The sequence below is a fragment of the Ranitomeya variabilis genome, chromosome 2 (genome assembly GCF_051348905.1).
Source record: "Ranitomeya variabilis isolate aRanVar5 chromosome 2, aRanVar5.hap1, whole genome shotgun sequence".
NCBI lineage: Eukaryota > Metazoa > Chordata > Amphibia > Anura > Dendrobatidae > Ranitomeya > Ranitomeya variabilis.
Window position 1 is genome coordinate 744,499,646 of NC_135233.1, and position 19,328 is coordinate 744,518,973.

The 19,328-nt window shown below is 40.4% G+C and overlaps 1 protein-coding gene across 2 annotated transcripts in view; it reads right to left on the reverse strand.

Moving 5' to 3' along the window:
* Positions 1-19,328, reverse strand: part of GRIK2 (glutamate ionotropic receptor kainate type subunit 2) — a 1,301,067-nt gene that overhangs the window by 155,026 nt on the left and 1,126,713 nt on the right. For both annotated transcript variants that reach the window (XM_077289658.1, XM_077289656.1), the window contains one exon: positions 7,022-7,247. In XM_077289658.1, the coding sequence (XP_077145773.1) occupies positions 7,022-7,247 (226 nt within the window). The remainder of the gene's footprint in view (positions 1-7,021; positions 7,248-19,328) is intronic.

Consider the following 19,328-nt stretch of genomic DNA (forward strand, 5'->3'; position numbering starts at 1 on the left):
CAGTAAAATCCGACCCAATCATATTCTCCGGGGTCTTGGCTATCCCCGGTAGCCAAGATCCTGGTGAATTTTTGGGAAAAGAAATTGTCAAACCTGGCAAATTTGAATTTCAAAAGATTTAACCTTTTAGTGACAAAGACTTTTTTGTACTTAATGACCAAGCCAGTTTTTACAATTCTGACCTTTGTCATTTTATGATGTTATAGCTCTGGAACTCTAAGTGTCCCACTGATTATAAGACAGTTTTTTTCGAGACTTATTGTACTTCATGTTAAAGGTAAAATTTATTTGGTAACTTGCGTTTATTTCTGAAAAAAACTAAAATTTTGAAAAAATTTGGAAAATTTTGCAATTTTCAATTTTTTTATTTTTGTACCTTTAAATCAGAGTGTGGTGTCACACAAAATAGTTAATAAATGACATTTCCCACATGTCAACTTTACAACAGCACAAATTTGGAAACATAATTTTATGTTAGTACTGTATACTTCTCTGAAGTTGTGGATATAATTTTATGTTAGGACGTCATAAGGGTTAAAATTTGACCAGCGATTTCTTGTTTTTCCAACAAAATTAACAAAACCATTTTTTTAGGGACCACCTCACATTTCAAGATAGTTTGGGGGTCAGTGTAACCGAAATTCCAAAAAAGAAAAAAATTTTAAAAAGTGAAACCCGTCAAAGTGTGGAAAACCACATTCAAGAAGTTTATTAACCCTTCAGGCACTTCACGAGAACTAAAGCAATGTGGCAGGAAAAAATGAACATTTCACTTTTTTTAAAAAAATTTTTTTACTTTGGAATAAAATTTTTTTTATTTTCACAAAGGTATTAGGAGAAAATCAACCAAAAGATTTGATGTGCAATTTCTCCTGAGTACGCTGATATTCAGTATGTGGGGGAAAGCCACTGTTTGGATGCATGGCAGGGCTCAGAAGGGAGGGACTTTTTGAAAGCAAAACTAGCTGGAATCAATGGTGGGTGCCATGCTGCATTTTGCGTCCCCTGATGCACCTTAACAGTGGAACCCCCAACATTAACTCCAACGCTAACCCCAACACGCGCCTAACCTTAATACCAACCCTAACCATATTCCTAACCACAACCCTAACCATAACACACTCCTAACTTGAATCCCAACCTGACAAATGTAATCTCAACCAAAAACCACATCCCTAACCCCAACTATAACCCAAACCTAACCCTAATCCTAGTTGCAACCATAACCCCATCCATAATAGTAGCCCCAACCCTATCCCTAGCCCAACCCTAACCCTAGCTATAGCCCCAACCCTAGCCCAACCCTAACCCTGGCCCAATCCTAAACCTAGCACAACCTCAACACTAGCCCAAGCCCTAACCCTAAAACCAACCCTAACCCTAGCACAACCCTAACCCTAGCTCTAGCCCCAACCCTACTCCAATCCTAACCCTAGCCCAAACCTAACCCTAACACAACCCTAACACTAGCCCAAGCCCTAACCCTAGCCCCAACCCTAACCCTAGCCCAAAGCAAACACTAGCTCTAGCCCCAACCTTAACCCTAGCCCAATCCTAACCCTAATGGAAAAATGGAAATACTTTTTTTTAGCGTTATTTTTAAATAAATGGTCTATCACAGTGATTGAAATGAACCAATAGGAAAAATGTCCTAATGTTGCCAGGTGCTGTCTTTGCCATTTTCTTCCTGGAAGAAGACGACGACTGCCGGTGGACAGGACCAGGGGATGCAGGAATGTCCAGGGACTCCGGACGTACCGGGTGGGCTCAGGGACCCCATTTTTTTCTCCTCTTATGTGCTAGAACACATCAGAGGAGAGAAAAATTCAATGGGAAATTGGACTTTTTTTTACGGTCACAGTTATTCCATGAATAGCTGTAATAGCAAAACAGGGGTCAGTAAAATCCGACCCAATCATATTCTCCGGGGTCTTGGCTATCCCCGGTAGCCAAGATCCTGGTGAATTTTTGGGAAAAGAAATTGTCAAACCTGGCAAATTTGAATTTCAAAAGATTTAACCTTTTAGTGACAAAGACTTTTTTGTACTTAATGACCAAGCCAGTTTTTACAATTCTGACCTTTGTCATTTTATGATGTTATAGCTCTGGAACTCTAAGTGTCCCACTGATTATAAGACAGTTTTTTTCGAGACTTATTGTACTTCATGTTAAAGGTAAAATTTATTTGGTAACTTGCGTTTATTTCTGAAAAAAACTAAAATTTTGAAAAAATTTGGAAAATTTTGCAATTTTCAATTTTTTTATTTTTGTACCTTTAAATCAGAGTGTGGTGTCACACAAAATAGTTAATAAATGACATTTCCCACATGTCAACTTTACAACAGCACAAATTTGGAAACATAATTTTATGTTAGTACTGTATACTTCTCTGAAGTTGTGGATATAATTTTATGTTAGGACGTCATAAGGGTTAAAATTTGACCAGCGATTTCTTGTTTTTCCAACAAAATTAACAAAACCATTTTTTTAGGGACCACCTCACATTTCAAGATAGTTTGGGGGTCAGTGTAACCGAAATTCCAAAAAAGAAAAAAATTTTAAAAAGTGAAACCCGTCAAAGTGTGGAAAACCACATTCAAGAAGTTTATTAACCCTTCAGGCACTTCACGAGAACTAAAGCAATGTGGCAGGAAAAAATGAACATTTCACTTTTTTTAAAAAAATTTTTTTACTTTGGAATAAAATTTTTTTTATTTTCACAAAGGTATTAGGAGAAAATCAACCAAAAGATTTGATGTGCAATTTCTCCTGAGTACGCTGATATTCAGTATGTGGGGGAAAGCCACTGTTTGGATGCATGGCAGGGCTCAGAAGGGAGGGACTTTTTGAAAGCAAAACTAGCTGGAATCAATGGTGGGTGCCATGCTGCATTTTGCGTCCCCTGATGCACCTTAACAGTGGAACCCCCAACATTAACTCCAACGCTAACCCCAACACGCGCCTAACCTTAATACCAACCCTAACCATATTCCTAACCACAACCCTAACCATAACACACTCCTAACTTGAATCCCAACCTGACAAATGTAATCTCAACCAAAAACCACATCCCTAACCCCAACTATAACCCAAACCTAACCCTAATCCTAGTTGCAACCATAACCCCATCCATAATAGTAGCCCCAACCCTATCCCTAGCCCAACCCTAACCCTAGCTATAGCCCCAACCCTAGCCCAACCCTAACCCTGGCCCAATCCTAAACCTAGCACAACCTCAACACTAGCCCAAGCCCTAACCCTAAAACCAACCCTAACCCTAGCACAACCCTAACCCTAGCTCTAGCCCCAACCCTACTCCAATCCTAACCCTAGCCCAAACCTAACCCTAACACAACCCTAACACTAGCCCAAGCCCTAACCCTAGCCCCAACCCTAACCCTAGCCCAAAGCAAACACTAGCTCTAGCCCCAACCTTAACCCTAGCCCAATCCTAACCCTAATGGAAAAATGGAAATACTTTTTTTTAGCGTTATTTTTAAATAAATGGTCTATCACAGTGATTGAAATGAACCAATAGGAAAAATGTCCTAATGTTGCCAGGTGCTGTCTTTGCCATTTTCTTCCTGGAAGAAGACGACGACTGCCGGTGGACAGGACCAGGGGATGCAGGAATGTCCAGGGACTCCGGACGTACCGGGTGGGCTCAGGGACCCCATTTTTTTCTCCTCTTATGTGCTAGAACACATCAGAGGAGAGAAAAATTCAATGGGAAATTGGACTTTTTTTTACGGTCACAGTTATTCCATGAATAGCTGTAATAGCAAAACAGGGGTCAGTAAAATCCGACCCAATCATATTCTCCGGGGTCTTGGCTATCCCCGGTAGCCAAGATCCTGGTGAATTTTTGGGAAAAGAAATTGTCAAACCTGGCAAATTTGAATTTCAAAAGATTTAACCTTTTAGTGACAAAGACTTTTTTGTACTTAATGACCAAGCCAGTTTTTACAATTCTGACCTTTGTCATTTTATGATGTTATAGCTCTGGAACTCTAAGTGTCCCACTGATTATAAGACAGTTTTTTTCGAGACTTATTGTACTTCATGTTAAAGGTAAAATTTATTTGGTAACTTGCGTTTATTTCTGAAAAAAACTAAAATTTTGAAAAAATTTGGAAAATTTTGCAATTTTCAATTTTTTTATTTTTGTACCTTTAAATCAGAGTGTGGTGTCACACAAAATAGTTAATAAATGACATTTCCCACATGTCAACTTTACAACAGCACAAATTTGGAAACATAATTTTATGTTAGTACTGTATACTTCTCTGAAGTTGTGGATATAATTTTATGTTAGGACGTCATAAGGGTTAAAATTTGACCAGCGATTTCTTGTTTTTCCAACAAAATTAACAAAACCATTTTTTTAGGGACCACCTCACATTTCAAGATAGTTTGGGGGTCAGTGTAACCGAAATTCCAAAAAAGAAAAAAATTTTAAAAAGTGAAACCCGTCAAAGTGTGGAAAACCACATTCAAGAAGTTTATTAACCCTTCAGGCACTTCACGAGAACTAAAGCAATGTGGCAGGAAAAAATGAACATTTCACTTTTTTAAAAAAAAAATTTTTACTTTGGAATAAAAATTTTTTTATTTTCACAAAGGTATTAGGAGAAAATCAACCAAAAGATTTGATGTGCAATTTCTCCTGAGTACGCTGATATTCAGTATGTGGGGGAAAGCCACTGTTTGGATGCATGGCAGGGCTCAGAAGGGAGGGACTTTTTGAAAGCAAAACTAGCTGGAATCAATGGTGGGTGCCATGCTGCATTTTGCGTCCCCTGATGCACCTTAACAGTGGAACCCCCAACATTAACTCCAACGCTAACCCCAACACGCGCCTAACCTTAATACCAACCCTAACCATATTCCTAACCACAACCCTAACCATAACACACTCCTAACTTGAATCCCAACCTGACAAATGTAATCTCAACCAAAAACCACAGCCCTAACCCCAACTATAACCCAAACCTAACCCTAATCCTAGTTGCAACCATAACCCCATCCATAATAGTAGCCCCAACCCTATCCCTAGCCCAACCCTAACCCTAGCTATAGCCCCAACCCTAGCCCAACCCTAACCCTGGCCCAATCCTAACCCTAGCACAACCTCAACACTAGCCCAAGCCCTAACCCTAAAACCAACCCTAACCCTAGCACAACCCTAACCCTAGCTCTAGCCCCAACCCTACTCCAATCCTAACCCTAGCCCAAACCTAACCCTAACACAACCCTAACACTAGCCCAAGCCCTAACCCTAGCCCCAACCCTAACCCTAGCCCAAAGCAAACACTAGCTCTAGCCCCAACCTTAACCCTAGCCCAATCCTAACCCTAATGGAAAAATGGAAATACTTTTTTTTAGCGTTATTTTTAAATAAATGGTCTATCACAGTGATTGAAATGAACCAATAGGAAAAATGTCCTAATGTTGCCAGGTGCTGTCTTTGCCATTTTCTTTCTGGAAGAAGACGACGACTGCCGGTGGACAGAACCAGGGGATGCAGGAATGTCCAGGGACACCGGACGTACCGGGTGGGCTCAGGGACCCCATTTTTTTCTCCTCTTATGTGCTAGAACACATCAGAGGAGAGAAAAATTCAATGGGAAATTGGACTTGTTTTTACGGTCACAGTTATTCCATGAATAGCTGTAATAGCAAAACAGGGGTCAGTAAAATCCGACCCAATCATATTCTCCGGGGTCTTGGCTATCCCCGGTAGCCAAGATCCTGGTGAATTTTCAATGCTGGGGGGCGCTATAACCTTATTTCTCAGCACCGTTAAATAGAGGCACTGAGGAATAACTACCCTTAACTGCCGCCGTTAAAAGGCGTATCGGTGATCATTAAGGGGTTAATAATCTGTAGGCGATGCCAATTTTTTTGGTAGTGTTATCGATATTCTTGCTGGACAAGATCTATTTATTTTATTACTATTTTGGGGTACATATACAACATTTCCAAAGCTTTTTACTCAGTTTTATAGATTTTTAGTTAGTTACATATAAATCATGGGGAAAAAGGTTTTCTTAAGGTTTTTTGATTTTTTATAGTTTTAAAATGTTTTGCACTTTTTTTACATTTAAAATAGGAGGGCTTCATCATTATTGCAGTACTTCTCTTTTAGGACATAATAGTAATACTATGATGACAATCATGGAGGGCATTGATAGGCTTCTGTCTTCCATAAAAACTCATTAACAACATGGTACCAGAGGGATCCTCCTATTTTTAACAATTAGATGCCCCGTTGCCATTTGAATTATAATTACCAGCTAGATTCCATATTGAGTGCACATTTATGTGTTTGGACATTATTCTGTGGCAAGCACACTCTGAAGATGAAGTATCTGAATGCAATTTTGCATTTAGGGGTATAATCAGAGCCTAACTGAGATACATTTTGAGCATTATGCAATATGGATCCATAATAAAGCATTTTAATAAGACATAAAACAATCAATACCAAAATTTCACTCTTGGGGAAAAAAGGTAATAGAATTGACATATTTGAACTGTTTTCTATATTGATTGCTTTTAATATAGTTTACCCGCTTAATAACATTTGTGAAAATAATAATTCAAAATGTAATGTTAATTCAGTTAAATATTGAAATCAGCAAAGAGAATCTATCAGCCTTTTATGGTTAAGCAAATAATAGTATTTGAAATGATATAATGATTTTGAAGCATCTTTTCTTCACATTCTGCACAGTGACATTCATCTGTTACCCATACTAGAAATGTATTAATGTATTATTATTAACCAATCACTTACTAAAACAGGCATAAATTGTGACAAGTATTCTTTAATGAATATAATGAAATATAGCATCAATATACTTAAATTTTCTTTTGTCTTTGTTGCAGAAGAAACATTCATTTAGCATATTACACATGGTTTTAAGCTATGTTCAATTGTTGGCAAGACATTTAGCTCCCCCCCCGCACTGAAACTAAGATAAATGAACAAAGACAAAATAATTGGCATTCCACATACCCATGGGAGTTCCAACTCCATAACCTTTAGAATCTATAAGGCCTCCAATCTGTGTCAGGTTACAGTTGCGTTGTGTGACAAATTCAATGGTTGTTGACTCCATTAAAAAGGCATAATCAGAGGTGAGCACACGCTGAATACCTTCTTCATTATTTTTGACAAGTACCGACTGGCTTCTGCTATTCATAAAAGCCCACATTTTTTCATATGTTGGTATTTTAGATTTCTAAGAAAGAACAGACAAAAAATATTTAGTATTTGGTAATATTTTGATTTTGCTAAAATTATTATTGTACATTAACTATACAATACTAGATTGCATCATTTAATTTTTTACATACATACATACATACAGGATTTACATATATTTTTAACCTTAACTATTGTATATCATTCATAACCACCAATTTTTGCAATATTTTCTCAATTTCAAATTTCTCGTCCTCTGTAGGTAATCAAAAACTTCTGCATTAAATATCAGGATAACTTCTAGATTTGAAATTAATTTGAAACTGTATGATCTACATTGAAAGTTTGGAAAATAAAGCTTGTAGGAACATTAAGGCTAGTTTTTCACTTATAATTTAAGGATTGGAATAAATTATTAGCATAAACCTCTTTCCGACATCGGGTGTAAATGTATGCCGATGTCGGACTCCCTCCCTTTGATGTGGGCTCTGGCACTGAGCCCACATCTTTTCTGGCACATGTCTGCTGTTTTGAACACCTGACATGTGCCTCTTACAGCCACGGGTGGAATCTCAATCGACCCTGGGCTGTTAACTAGTTAAATGCTGCTGTCAAACTCTGACAGCAGCATTTAATGCGAGCTTCCAGCAAGATCTCCAGAAATCCCACCTATCTGTGACCCCATCACATGATCGCAGGTAATCGATGGGTTGGCATTACAACCAGAGGTCTCATACAGACCTCTATGGTTGTCACTGCTGGATTACTATGAGCCCCACCCAGTGGTCGGCACTCATAGCAAGTGAGCAATTCTGCTTCATACAGGCAATCTGGTCATCACCTGTATGTAGCAGAGCCAATTAGGAGACTATTGAAGCATGCCAAAAGTAAAAAAATGTTTTTAAAAATATTTAAAAAAAATATAAAAGTTCAAATCACCCCCCTTTTGCCCCATCAAAATAAAACAATAAAAAAATCAAGCATACACATATTTGGTATTCCCGCTTTCAAAATCGCCCGATCTATCAATATAAAAAAAATAACCCGATCGCTAAACGTCGGAACGAGAAAACAACGCAAAACGGAATTATGTTTTTTTCGTCACCACAACATTGCATTAAAATGCAATAACGGGCAATCAAAAGATCTTATCTGCACCAAAACGGTATCATTAAAAATGTCAGCTCGGCACACAAAAATAAGCCCTCACCCAAACCGAGATCACAAGAATGGAGATGTTACGGATATCAGAAGATGATGCTTTTTTGCTAATGAATCGATCTTTGAATTTTTTTCACCACTTAAATAAAAAAACCTATGCATGTTTAGTGTCTATGAACTCGTAATGACCTGGAGAATCATAAGGGCAAGTCAGTTTTAGCATTTAGTGAATATGGTAAAAAAAACTGTGGTATTGCACTTTTTTGCAATTTCACAGTATTTGGAATTTTTTTAGTCTTTTAGTACACGACATGGTAAAACCAATGGTGTTGATAAAAAGTGCAACTCGTCCAATTAAAATCAAGCCCTCACATGGCCATTTAGATAAAAAAATAAAAAAGTAATGGCTCTGGGAAGAAGGGAAAAAAAAAACTGAAAAGGAAAACCAAAAATACCTCTGGTCGTTAAGGGGTTAACTGCCAATAAAAGACCTGGAATCAGTTTATTAATTTTTATAAATTAACAACAATTTGTTTTAACCAGCTTAAAATAGATTTATCTAAACAATGAAGAAGGACATTTTCATGTAGCAAAAATTAAAAAAATAAGGTTACAATTTTGGAAAATTATAAAATGTCACCAAATCTTTAACAAACATTCAATTATTGTGTTGTGTGTCCTCCATGATGAATGTCACAAAATAAAAAGATACAGAATTGCTGTTTTTGAATATTGAATTCAACAAACATAATAAAATTGAACATAAGATTTAAAGTATGGCATCATTACAGTATGTAAAAGGATACATTTGTGTTTATAATATAAATACCACAGGCAGATGTATGCCACTTTTGAAAAAAAGTACGATAATGATAAATCACACAGACAGCCTTTATTCCAATAATTACAGTGGGCACAGAAAGTATTCAGACCCCTTTAAATTTTTCACTCTTTGTTTTATTGCAGCCATTTGATAAATTCAAAAAAGTTCATTTTTTTCTCATTAATGTACACTCTGCACACATCTTGACTGAAAAAAAGAACTGTAGTAATTTTGCAAATTTGTTAAAAAAGAAAAACAAAGTTTTTCACACTTGGATTTGGGGATCCTCTGCCATTCTTCCTTGCAGATCCTCTCCAGTTCCAAATGTAATGTTTATTTTTTATAAGGACTGTAATATGAAAAAAATATATAAAAAACTTTATACTCCCTGCTCACCTATTTGTCACTCACCCTCACCTGTCTGGTCCTCATCGCATTTTTGAGTCAGTGGTGCTTACATATTTTAGGTATCTGTCATTAGCCAAGGCTTCTGGGTTTTTCTATTGCCATAAAGGTTCTGCACTTGTGCCTGCATAGGTCATGGAGCATGCCATGATATATGGGCTGTAACCTTTGCAGGCCTGGCAAACCCAGAAGCCTTGAGTAATTTCAGAGGCACCGACACCGATGAGAAGATACTACGAGACAGGACTGGTGTTGGTGAGTATTGGAGTGGTGGGAAAGGTAAGAATAAGGTTTTTTTCTCATTCTGTAACATTTTGATGGCTTTATACAGTTAAAAAAATGGTGGCCATCAACTCGCATTTTGCTGAATTTGTAAATTACAAAAAAATCAGCTTTTTTGTGAATGCAGATTTTTATAAAATTCAAATAGAATTAAATTCCTCTTAAATGTATTTATTCATCTATGTAACTGACATGTATTCTGACTGTAATTACCTTGTATATAACCAACGTAGATGACATAGATGAAGATTGATCTTTTTTTAATATTTCTGGTACTGATACATCCAGACTGGGGGAATGCTGATAAATTTATATACGCTTGATGAGACATGGTTCTACTAATGCCATGTGTGAGTCAGTGAGGGAGATTACATGCAAGGGTCGATATATATCCCCCAGGATGCATATGAAGTCCTATTAGACCAGCTGGAGTGCCTTGTATTCACAGCAGGACAACTGTGAGTCACAAGGCAAAGTAAAACTAAGGGTACCGTCACACAGTGCCATTTTGATCGCTACGACGGCACGATCCGTGACGTCGCAGCGATCGTATGATTATCGCTCCAGCGTCGTAGACTGCGGTCACACGTTGCAATCACGGTGCTGGAGCGATGCCGAAGTCCCCGGGTAACCAGGGTAAACATCGGGTTACTAAGCGCAGGGCCGCGCTTAGTAACCCGATGTTTACCCTGGTTACCAGCGTAAACGTAAAAAAAACAAACAGTACATACTCACATTCCGGTGTCTGTCCTCCGGCGTCTCAGCTTCTCTGCACTGTGTAATCATAGCGGCCGGAAAGCACAGCGGTGATGTAGTGTTTGTTTTTTTTTACTTATACGCTGGTAACCACGGTAAACATCGGGTTACTAAGCGCAGCCCTGCGCTTAGTAACCCGATGTTTACCCTGGTTACAAGCGAACACATCGCTGGATCGCTGTCACACACAACGATCCAGCGATGTCAGCGGGTGATCAAGCGACGAAAGAAAGTTCCAAACGATCTGCTACGACGTACGATTCTCAGCAGGGTCCCTGATCGCTGCTGCGTGTCAGACACTGCGATATCATAACGATATCGCTAGAACGTCACGAATCGTACCGTCGTAGCGATCAAAATGGCACTGTGTGACGGTACCCTAAGTGTGGACCTGGTCAAGCTATTTGACCAAGGCAATGTTCGGGAAAACCCAGTAGGGGCTTTTATTTTTTAAGCAGACTGCATGATGGTAGTGGAGTGGTGTACTTCCTCCAAACTGGGTCTTCCGGGTGGCCCATGGCCAAAGATTCCAGTTAAAAACCCTGCAGTATAGGATTTGGGTGTCCGTGTGGAGTTTGAAACAAGCAGAGCAGTTGGCTCTGCAAAAGCTCAGCCTGTGTGAGGGAACACAGATCCAAGCAGAGAGAACTCCTGGCACCCCACAGAGTGATACGGTGGTTCAGTCACCCTTGGCAACCAGATGCATTTCTGGACTGTCTTGTTTCCCGGCTGCAGAGGATACAGTTGTGTTTTGTTTGTAAGTTTGGACATTAAAACTACATTTTACTTTGAACTTTCCTGGGTCACTGACTCATCATCACATAACGTAGACACCACTGCACCACACATGCTAAAGTCAAACAGACAAAGATAATTTCACATACAACTTTGTAAAAAACTGTTGGTATTCATGGTTGTTTTTTTAAAAACTAGACACCAATGGTAAAAAATTAATACAGAGGATAGCAACATCTGTACATGATAGAGTTTCCAGAAAAGAATTGCTGTCATAAGCACAACAGTTGGCAATAGCTTAAGCAAAACATAGAGAATGTAATCAAAATTTATAGCAGGAATAATTCAGCCTCTTAGCAGAAAATAAAATTGAAAAGATTGCAATCATGAGCAATGAACCTTTGCACAGGGTAAACACCCTATATTTTTTTTTCCTATATTTACTATGTACTATTTTTTCTGACTTGAACACCCCACCCTTCACCATGCTGTGATTTTAATTACATCCAAACACAGTTGGTTCCGACCTTCCTATAAATGCAGGCTTTACCATGTTATTAGCCATAGGTAAGTGTTCACACTAGGCAGAGAGGTCAGGTACCCATCCGATCTGAGATTACCTTGACGTTTGGTGGATGGGCTCACAATTTTTGGCCAAATCTTGTGCTAAGCATCTCATGTGTTTTTTCATAGATTTCACAAGCCATTATACTATTCACATTTCATGTATCGCACATTTCCTTGCTTTAGTACAGTAAAATTGAGTGCAGCCATTGATCTATTTACTATATGTCTTTTTTTGGTTATGCGCCAGTTCAGACTAGATTGCTGTTCAGTCAGTTTTACTATATTTACTGTGGCCTTACAGTGTCATAGGGGATATTGAAACCATGCTGGTGCAATCTTGGGTACATTAAATCCGGAAACAGCATGGTGTGAGCATAGTGTGTGCGCAGGGAAAGTGAAAATAGCGTATAGGGAGAGAAGCACTTTTAAGAGCTACCAAGAGTGAAGAATAGTTCGCGCTTAGGTGGGGATAGCGTAGGGAGAGATTTAATATGAGGGAAAGACAGGCACCTGGGTGTTATCAGTACAAGTACTGTACATGCCGCAGATCTCTGCTAGTTTGCATTGTGTAGTATACTGTAGATACAGACTGTGGGATTAGGGCGAGATTGCAGGGTTTCATCCACTACCATAATATACAAAGCTGTTCTTTTTGGAACCAAATCATACTACTTAGTATCAGCATATTCAAAATAATTTTTTTAAAGCTACATAATATTCCTGCATACCAGCATATAAGAAAAACTTTTTTTTACAGCTAAATAATATTCCTCACTGCCAACATATAGTAAACATCTTTGTTAAAAGCTAATTGCTAAATAATATTTGTCACCTATTGCTCAAATAGCTAATATTTATCTAGCAGTTGTGCGACTGGGGCAAAACATGCTGAACTATGCAAACGTCAATATTTACCAGTAATTTCTCTGAGTCTGCTGTTGGCATGTGTCATAAAGCCGATGTAAAAAAACAAAAAAAAAATATATTGGTTAAATAAATAGTGTATATTTATCTAGAAGTTGTGCGTCTTCTGCAAAGCCTGCAGAGATACACAAACACCACAATTTACCAGTGCCAATAATTTCCCTTTCTCTGCTGTTCCTGGATGGCAGAAAAGTGATATAAAAAAACCTAATTTTCAATTGGTTAAATAAACAGCGTATCTTTATCTAGCAGTTGTGCAACTGGTGCAAAGCCTGCTGAGATATGCAAATATGACTATTTACCTGTCATTTTTGTGAGTCTGCTGTTGACATGTAAAATAAGGCTGAAAACTCAAAAAAATGCCCACACATTGCTAGATACAGGGAATTTGTACATAACACCTCTGTGAGGGTACTTCTGAAAAATAAAGTCAGGATTTTTTTTTCATAAAGCATTCAATAGGAGAAAGGGTAACGTTAACCCCTTCATGACCCAGCCTATTTTGGCCTTAATGACCTTGCCGTTTTTTGCAATTCTGACCAGTGTCCCTTTATGAGGTAATAACTCCGGAACGCTTCAACGGATCCTAGCGATTCTGAGACTGTTTTTTCGTGACATATTGGGCTTCATGATAGTGGTAAATTTAGGTCGATAATTTCTGAGTTTATTTGTGAAAAAAACGGAAATTTGGCGAAAATTTTGAAAATTTCGCAATTTTCACATTTTGAATTTTTATTCTGTTAAACCAGAGAGATATGTGACACAAAATAGTTAATAAATAACATTTTGCACATGTCTACTTTACAACAGCACAATTTTGGAAACACATTTTTTTTTTGCTAGGAAGTTATAAGGGTTAAAATTTGACCAGTGATTTCTCATTTTTACAACAAAATTTACAAAACCATTTTTTTTAGGGACCACCTCACATTTGAAGTCAGTTTGAGGGTTCTATATGGCTGAAAATACCCAAAAGTGACACCATTCTAAAAACTGCACCCCTCAAGGTGCTCAAAACCACATTCAAGAAGTTTATTAACCCTTCAGGTGTTTCACAGCAGCAGAAGCAACATGGAAGTAAAAAATGAACATTTAACTTTTTAGTCACAAAAATGATCTTTTAGCAACAATGTTTTTATTTTCCCAAGGGTAAAAGGAGAAACTGGACCATGGACTTTGTTGTCCAATTTGTCCTGAGTACGCTGATACCTCATATGTGGGGTTAAACCACTGTTTGGGCGCACGGCAGGGCTCAGAAGGGAAGGAGCGCCATTTGACTTTTTGAATGAAAAATTGGCTCCAATCTTTAGCGGACACCATGTCGCTTTTGGAGAGCCCCGTGTGCCTAAACATTGGAGCTCCCCCACAAGTGACCCCATTTTGGAAACTAGACCCCCCAAGGAACTTATCTAGAAGCATAGTGAGCACTTTAAACCCCCAGGTGCTTCACAAATTGTTCCGTAAAATGAAAAAGTACTTTTTTTTCACAAAAAAATTATTTTAGCCTCAATTTTTTCATTTTCACATGGGCAACAGGATAAAATGGATCCTAAATTTTGTTGGGCAATTTCTCCTGAGTACACCAATACCTCACATGTAGGGGTAAACCACTGTTTGGGCACATGGTAAGGCTCGGAAGGGAAGGAGCGCCATTTGACTTTCTGAATGAAAAATTATCTCCATCGTTAGCGGACACCATGTCACGTTTGGAAAGCCCCCGTGTGCCTAAACATTGGAGCTCCTCCACAAGTGACCCAATTTTGGAAACTAGACCCCCCAAGGAACTTATCTAGAGGCATAGTGAGCACTTTAAACCCCCAGGTACTTCACAAATTGATCCGCAAAAATGAAAAAGTACTTTTTTTTCACACAAAATTTCTTTTAGCCTCAATTCTTTCATTTTCACATGGGCAACAGGATAAAATGGATCCTAAAATTTGTTGGGCAATTTCTCCTGAGTACGCCGATACCTCATATGTGGGGGTAAACCACTGTTTGGGTGCACGGCAAGGCTCGGAAGGGGAGGCGTGCCATTTGACTTTTTGAATGGAAAATTAGCTCCAATCGTTAGCGGACACCATGTCGCGTTTGGAGAGCCCCTGTGTGCCTAAACATTGGAGCTCCCCTACAAGTGACCCCATTTTGGAAACTAGACCCCCCAAGGAACTTATCTAGATGCATAGTGAGCACTTATAACCCCCAGGTGCTTCACAGAAGTTTATAACGCAGAGCCGTGAAAATAAAAAATAATTTTTCTTTCCTCAAAAATGATTTTTAGCCCAGAATTTTTTATTTTCCCAAGGGTAATAGGAGAAATTGGACCCCAAATGTTGTTGTCCAGTTTGTCCTGAGTACGATGATACCCCATATGTGGGGGTAAACCACTGTTTGGGCGCACGGCAGGGCTCGGAAGGGAAGGCACGCCATTTGGCTTTTTGAATGGAAAATTAGCTCCAATCATTAGCGGACACCATGTCGCGTTTGGAGAGCCCCTGTGTGCCTAAACATTAAAGCTCCCGCACAAGTGACCCCATTTTGGAAACTAGACCTCCCAAGGAACTAATCTAGATGTGTGGTGAGCACTTTGAATCCCCAAGTGCTTCACAGAAGTTTATAACGCAGAGCCATGAAAATAAAAAATAATTTTTCTTTTCTCAAAAATATTTTTTAGCCCAGAATTTTTTATTTTTGCAAGAGTAACAGGAGAAATTGGACCCCAAAAGTTGTTGTCCAGTTTCTCCTGAGTACGCTGATACCCCATATGTGGGGGTATACCACTGTTTGGGCATATGCCGGGGCTCAGAATGGAAGTAGTGACGTTTTGGAATGCAGACTTTGATGGAATGGTCTGCGGGCATCATGTTACGTGTGCAGAGCCCCTGATATGCCTAAACAGTAGAAACCCCCCACAATTGACTCCATTTTGGAAACTAGACCCCCCAAGGAACTTATCTAGATGTGTGATGAGCACGTTCAACCCCCAAGTGCTTCACAGAAGTTTACAACGCAGAGCCGTGAAAATAAAAAATCATTTTTCTTTCCTCAAAAAAGATGTTTTAGCAAGCAATTTTTTATTTTCACAAGGGTAACAGGAGAAATTGGACCCCAATATTTGTTGCCCAGTTTGTTGTGAGTACGCTGATACCCCATATGTGGGGGTAGACCACTGTTTGGGCATATGCCGGGGCTCGGAAGGGAAGTAGTGGCATTTGAAATGCAGACTTTGATGGAATGGTCTGCGGGCGTCACGTTGCATTTGCAGAGCCCCTGATATGCCTAAACAGTAGAAACACCCCACAAGTGACCCCATTTTGGAAACTAGACCCCCCAAGGAACTTATCTAGATGTGTTGAGCACTTTCAACCCCCAAGTGCTTCACAGAAGTTTATAACGCAGAGCCGTGAAAATAAAAAATAATTGTTCTTTCCTCAAAAATTATGTTTTAGCAAGTAATTTTTTATTTTTGCAAGGGTAACAGGAGAAATTGGACCCCAACAGTTGTTGCCCAGTTTGTCCTGAGTACGCTGGTACCCCAAATGTGGGGGTAAACCACTGTTTGGGTGCACGTTGGGGCTTGGAAGGGAGGGAGCACCATTTGACTTTTTGAGCGCAAGATTGGCTGGAATCAATGGTGGCGCCATGTTGCGTTTGGAGACCCCTGATGTGCCTAAACAGTGGAAACCCCTCAATTCTAACTTCAACACTAACCCCAATGAACCCCTAATCCTAATCCCAACTGTAGCCATAACCCTAATCACAACCCTAACCCCAACACACCCCTAACCACAACCCTAACCGCAACACACCCGTAACCCTAATTCCAACCCTAACCCTAATCCTAACCCTAACCCTAATCCCAACCCTAACCCTAATCCCAACCCTAACCACAACTGCAACCCCAACACACCCCTAACCCTATCCGTAACCCTAACCACAAGCCTAATCTTAACCCTATTTCCAACCCTAGCCCTATTTCCAACCCTAACTCTAATTCCAACCCTAACCCTAAGGCTATGTGCCCACGTTGCGGAGTCGTGTGTGATTTTTCCGCACGATTTTTGAAAAATCTGTAGGTAAAAGGCACTGCGTTTTACCTGCAGATTTACAGCAGATTTCCAGTGTTTTTTTTGTGCGGATTTCACCTGCGGATTCCTATTGAGGAACAGGTGTAAAACGCTGCGGAATCCGCACAAAGAATTGACATGCTGCGGAAAATACAACGCAGCGTTTCTGCACGGAATTTTCCACACCATGGGCACAGTGGATTTGGTTTTCCATAGGTGTACATGGTACTGTAAACCTGATGGAAAACTGCTACGAATTCGCAGCGGCCAATCCGCTGCGGATCCGCGGCCAATCCGCTGCGGATCCGCAGCCAAATCCGCACTGTGTGCACATGCCATAACCCTAACCCTACCCCTAACCCTAACCCTACCCATAACCCTAACCCTACCCCTAATCCTACCCCTAGTTCTAACCCTAACCCTAGTGGAAAACGAAAAAAAAAAATATATATATATATTTTCTTTATTTTATTATTGTCCCTACCTATGGGGGTAATAAAGGGGGGGGGTTATTTATTATTTTTTTTATTTTGATCGCTGTGATAGAACCTACCACAGCGATCAAAATGTACCTGTAAAGAATCTGCCGGCTGGCAGATTCGGCGGGCGCACTGAGCATGCGCCCGCCATTTTGGAAGATGGCGGCGCCCAGCGAGGAGACGTACGGACACCGGGAGGATCGGTAAGTATGAAGGGGTGGTGGGGGGGTGGATCGGAGCACAGGGGGGGTAATCGGACCACAGGGGGGGGGGAATCCAAACAAGGAGGGAGCGGACAGGAGGACGGGGGAGCCGGCAGGAGGACGGAGGGGACCGGACCCCATAATGGAGGACTGGGGGGGCGATCGTTGGGTGTGGGGGGGTCACTTCAGTATTTCCAGCCATGGCCAATGATATTGCATCGGCCATGGCTGGATTGTAATATTTCACCAGTTTTTTAGGTGAAATATTACAAATCGCTCTGATTGGCAGTTTCACTTTCAACAGCCAATCAGAGCGATGGTAGCCACGGGGGGGTGAAGCCACCCCCCCTGGGCTGAAGCACCACTCCCCCTGTCTCTGCAGATCGGGTGAGATTGGAGTTAACCCTTTCACCCGATCTGCAGGGACGCGATCATTCCATGACGCATACGCTGCGTCATAGGTCGGATTGGCACAGACTTTCATGACGCAGCGTATGCGTCAAAGGTCGGGAAGGGGTTAAGGAGCATGGTCTTGGATTTGGTAGTACCCACCAAGTCCATGTACCAGATCAGAAGGTGACTGTATCTTGTTCTAGCTTCCTGTCAAAATTCAGTCAGCGCGCTACACCACTGTCGAACCCAGACAAGCATGAGGATGTTGTGGGTTGGATGGCAGCCACAGGCTCCAGTGTGTTGACAAGCAGCACCACCAAGTCTTCCACATAGTCCAGTCTCAGTAGCCAAGAGGCTGGGCTCATAATCCTCAAACTGGTCCTCCTTCCTTCCACCAATCAAGAGCCTCAGAAGACATATGACTGCAATGCTGGCTAATCCGAGAAACTATTTAAGTTCCTTTGTAATTATTCTGGCCTGTCAATGTGCACCATTAAAGAGGGTCATGAGGAGGTGGAGTGAACTGATGTACAAACATTTGAGCACCCACGGGCAGGAGAAAGTGTCATTGGGGAAGGTCAATTCATGTCTGAAGAGGTGGAGGATAATCATGATGCACAGTTGCCATCAGGTCAGCCTAAAATTGCAACTCAGTAGGAAGATCAGATTCATGAATTGGAAGATGACATGGTCGATGATAAGACCACTGATCCAACCGGGCATGGTGGGAAGCCTAGTGAGCACAGCAGTGCAGAGAAGGATAGATCTATAGCATGAAAACAGGTAAGAAGAGCTAGTGGTTTGATCAGAGGGAGAACTCGACCAACTGTTCAACAGAGCACTCGGCTAGGAAACAGGCCAATGGTGCATTCTTCCCCTGTATGGCAGTTTTTCTGAAAGTTCTTCTGACAAAACAAGTGGAATTTGCAGCATCTGCCATACCAAGCTGAGAAGGGGCAAGGACACTGCAACCTGAGCACCACCAGCATGCAGAAGCACATGGCAGCCAAGCACCCCAGTGGTTGAGTGGAACTCCTGGGTACAAAATCTGTGTCTGAGGGAGAAACCACTGCCCCTTCCTCTGTGTTACAGCCTTCCCAATTTGCTGTCCAGGAAGCAGGCACTGATGCCTCCTGCTAACAACTTGCAACCTGCAGTTGCACTTTAGAAATACCCTGGTTTAGGGAAAGAGGGAAAAAAAGACAAGTGCGGTGCTTCCTCTGAGCATAATACTTTTTTACCAACAGTAAAAAAAATCTTTTAGTTGCGGTTATGCTCACCTTCAATCAGTAAGAAATGCACATTGCGATTCTCAAGGAATCAATT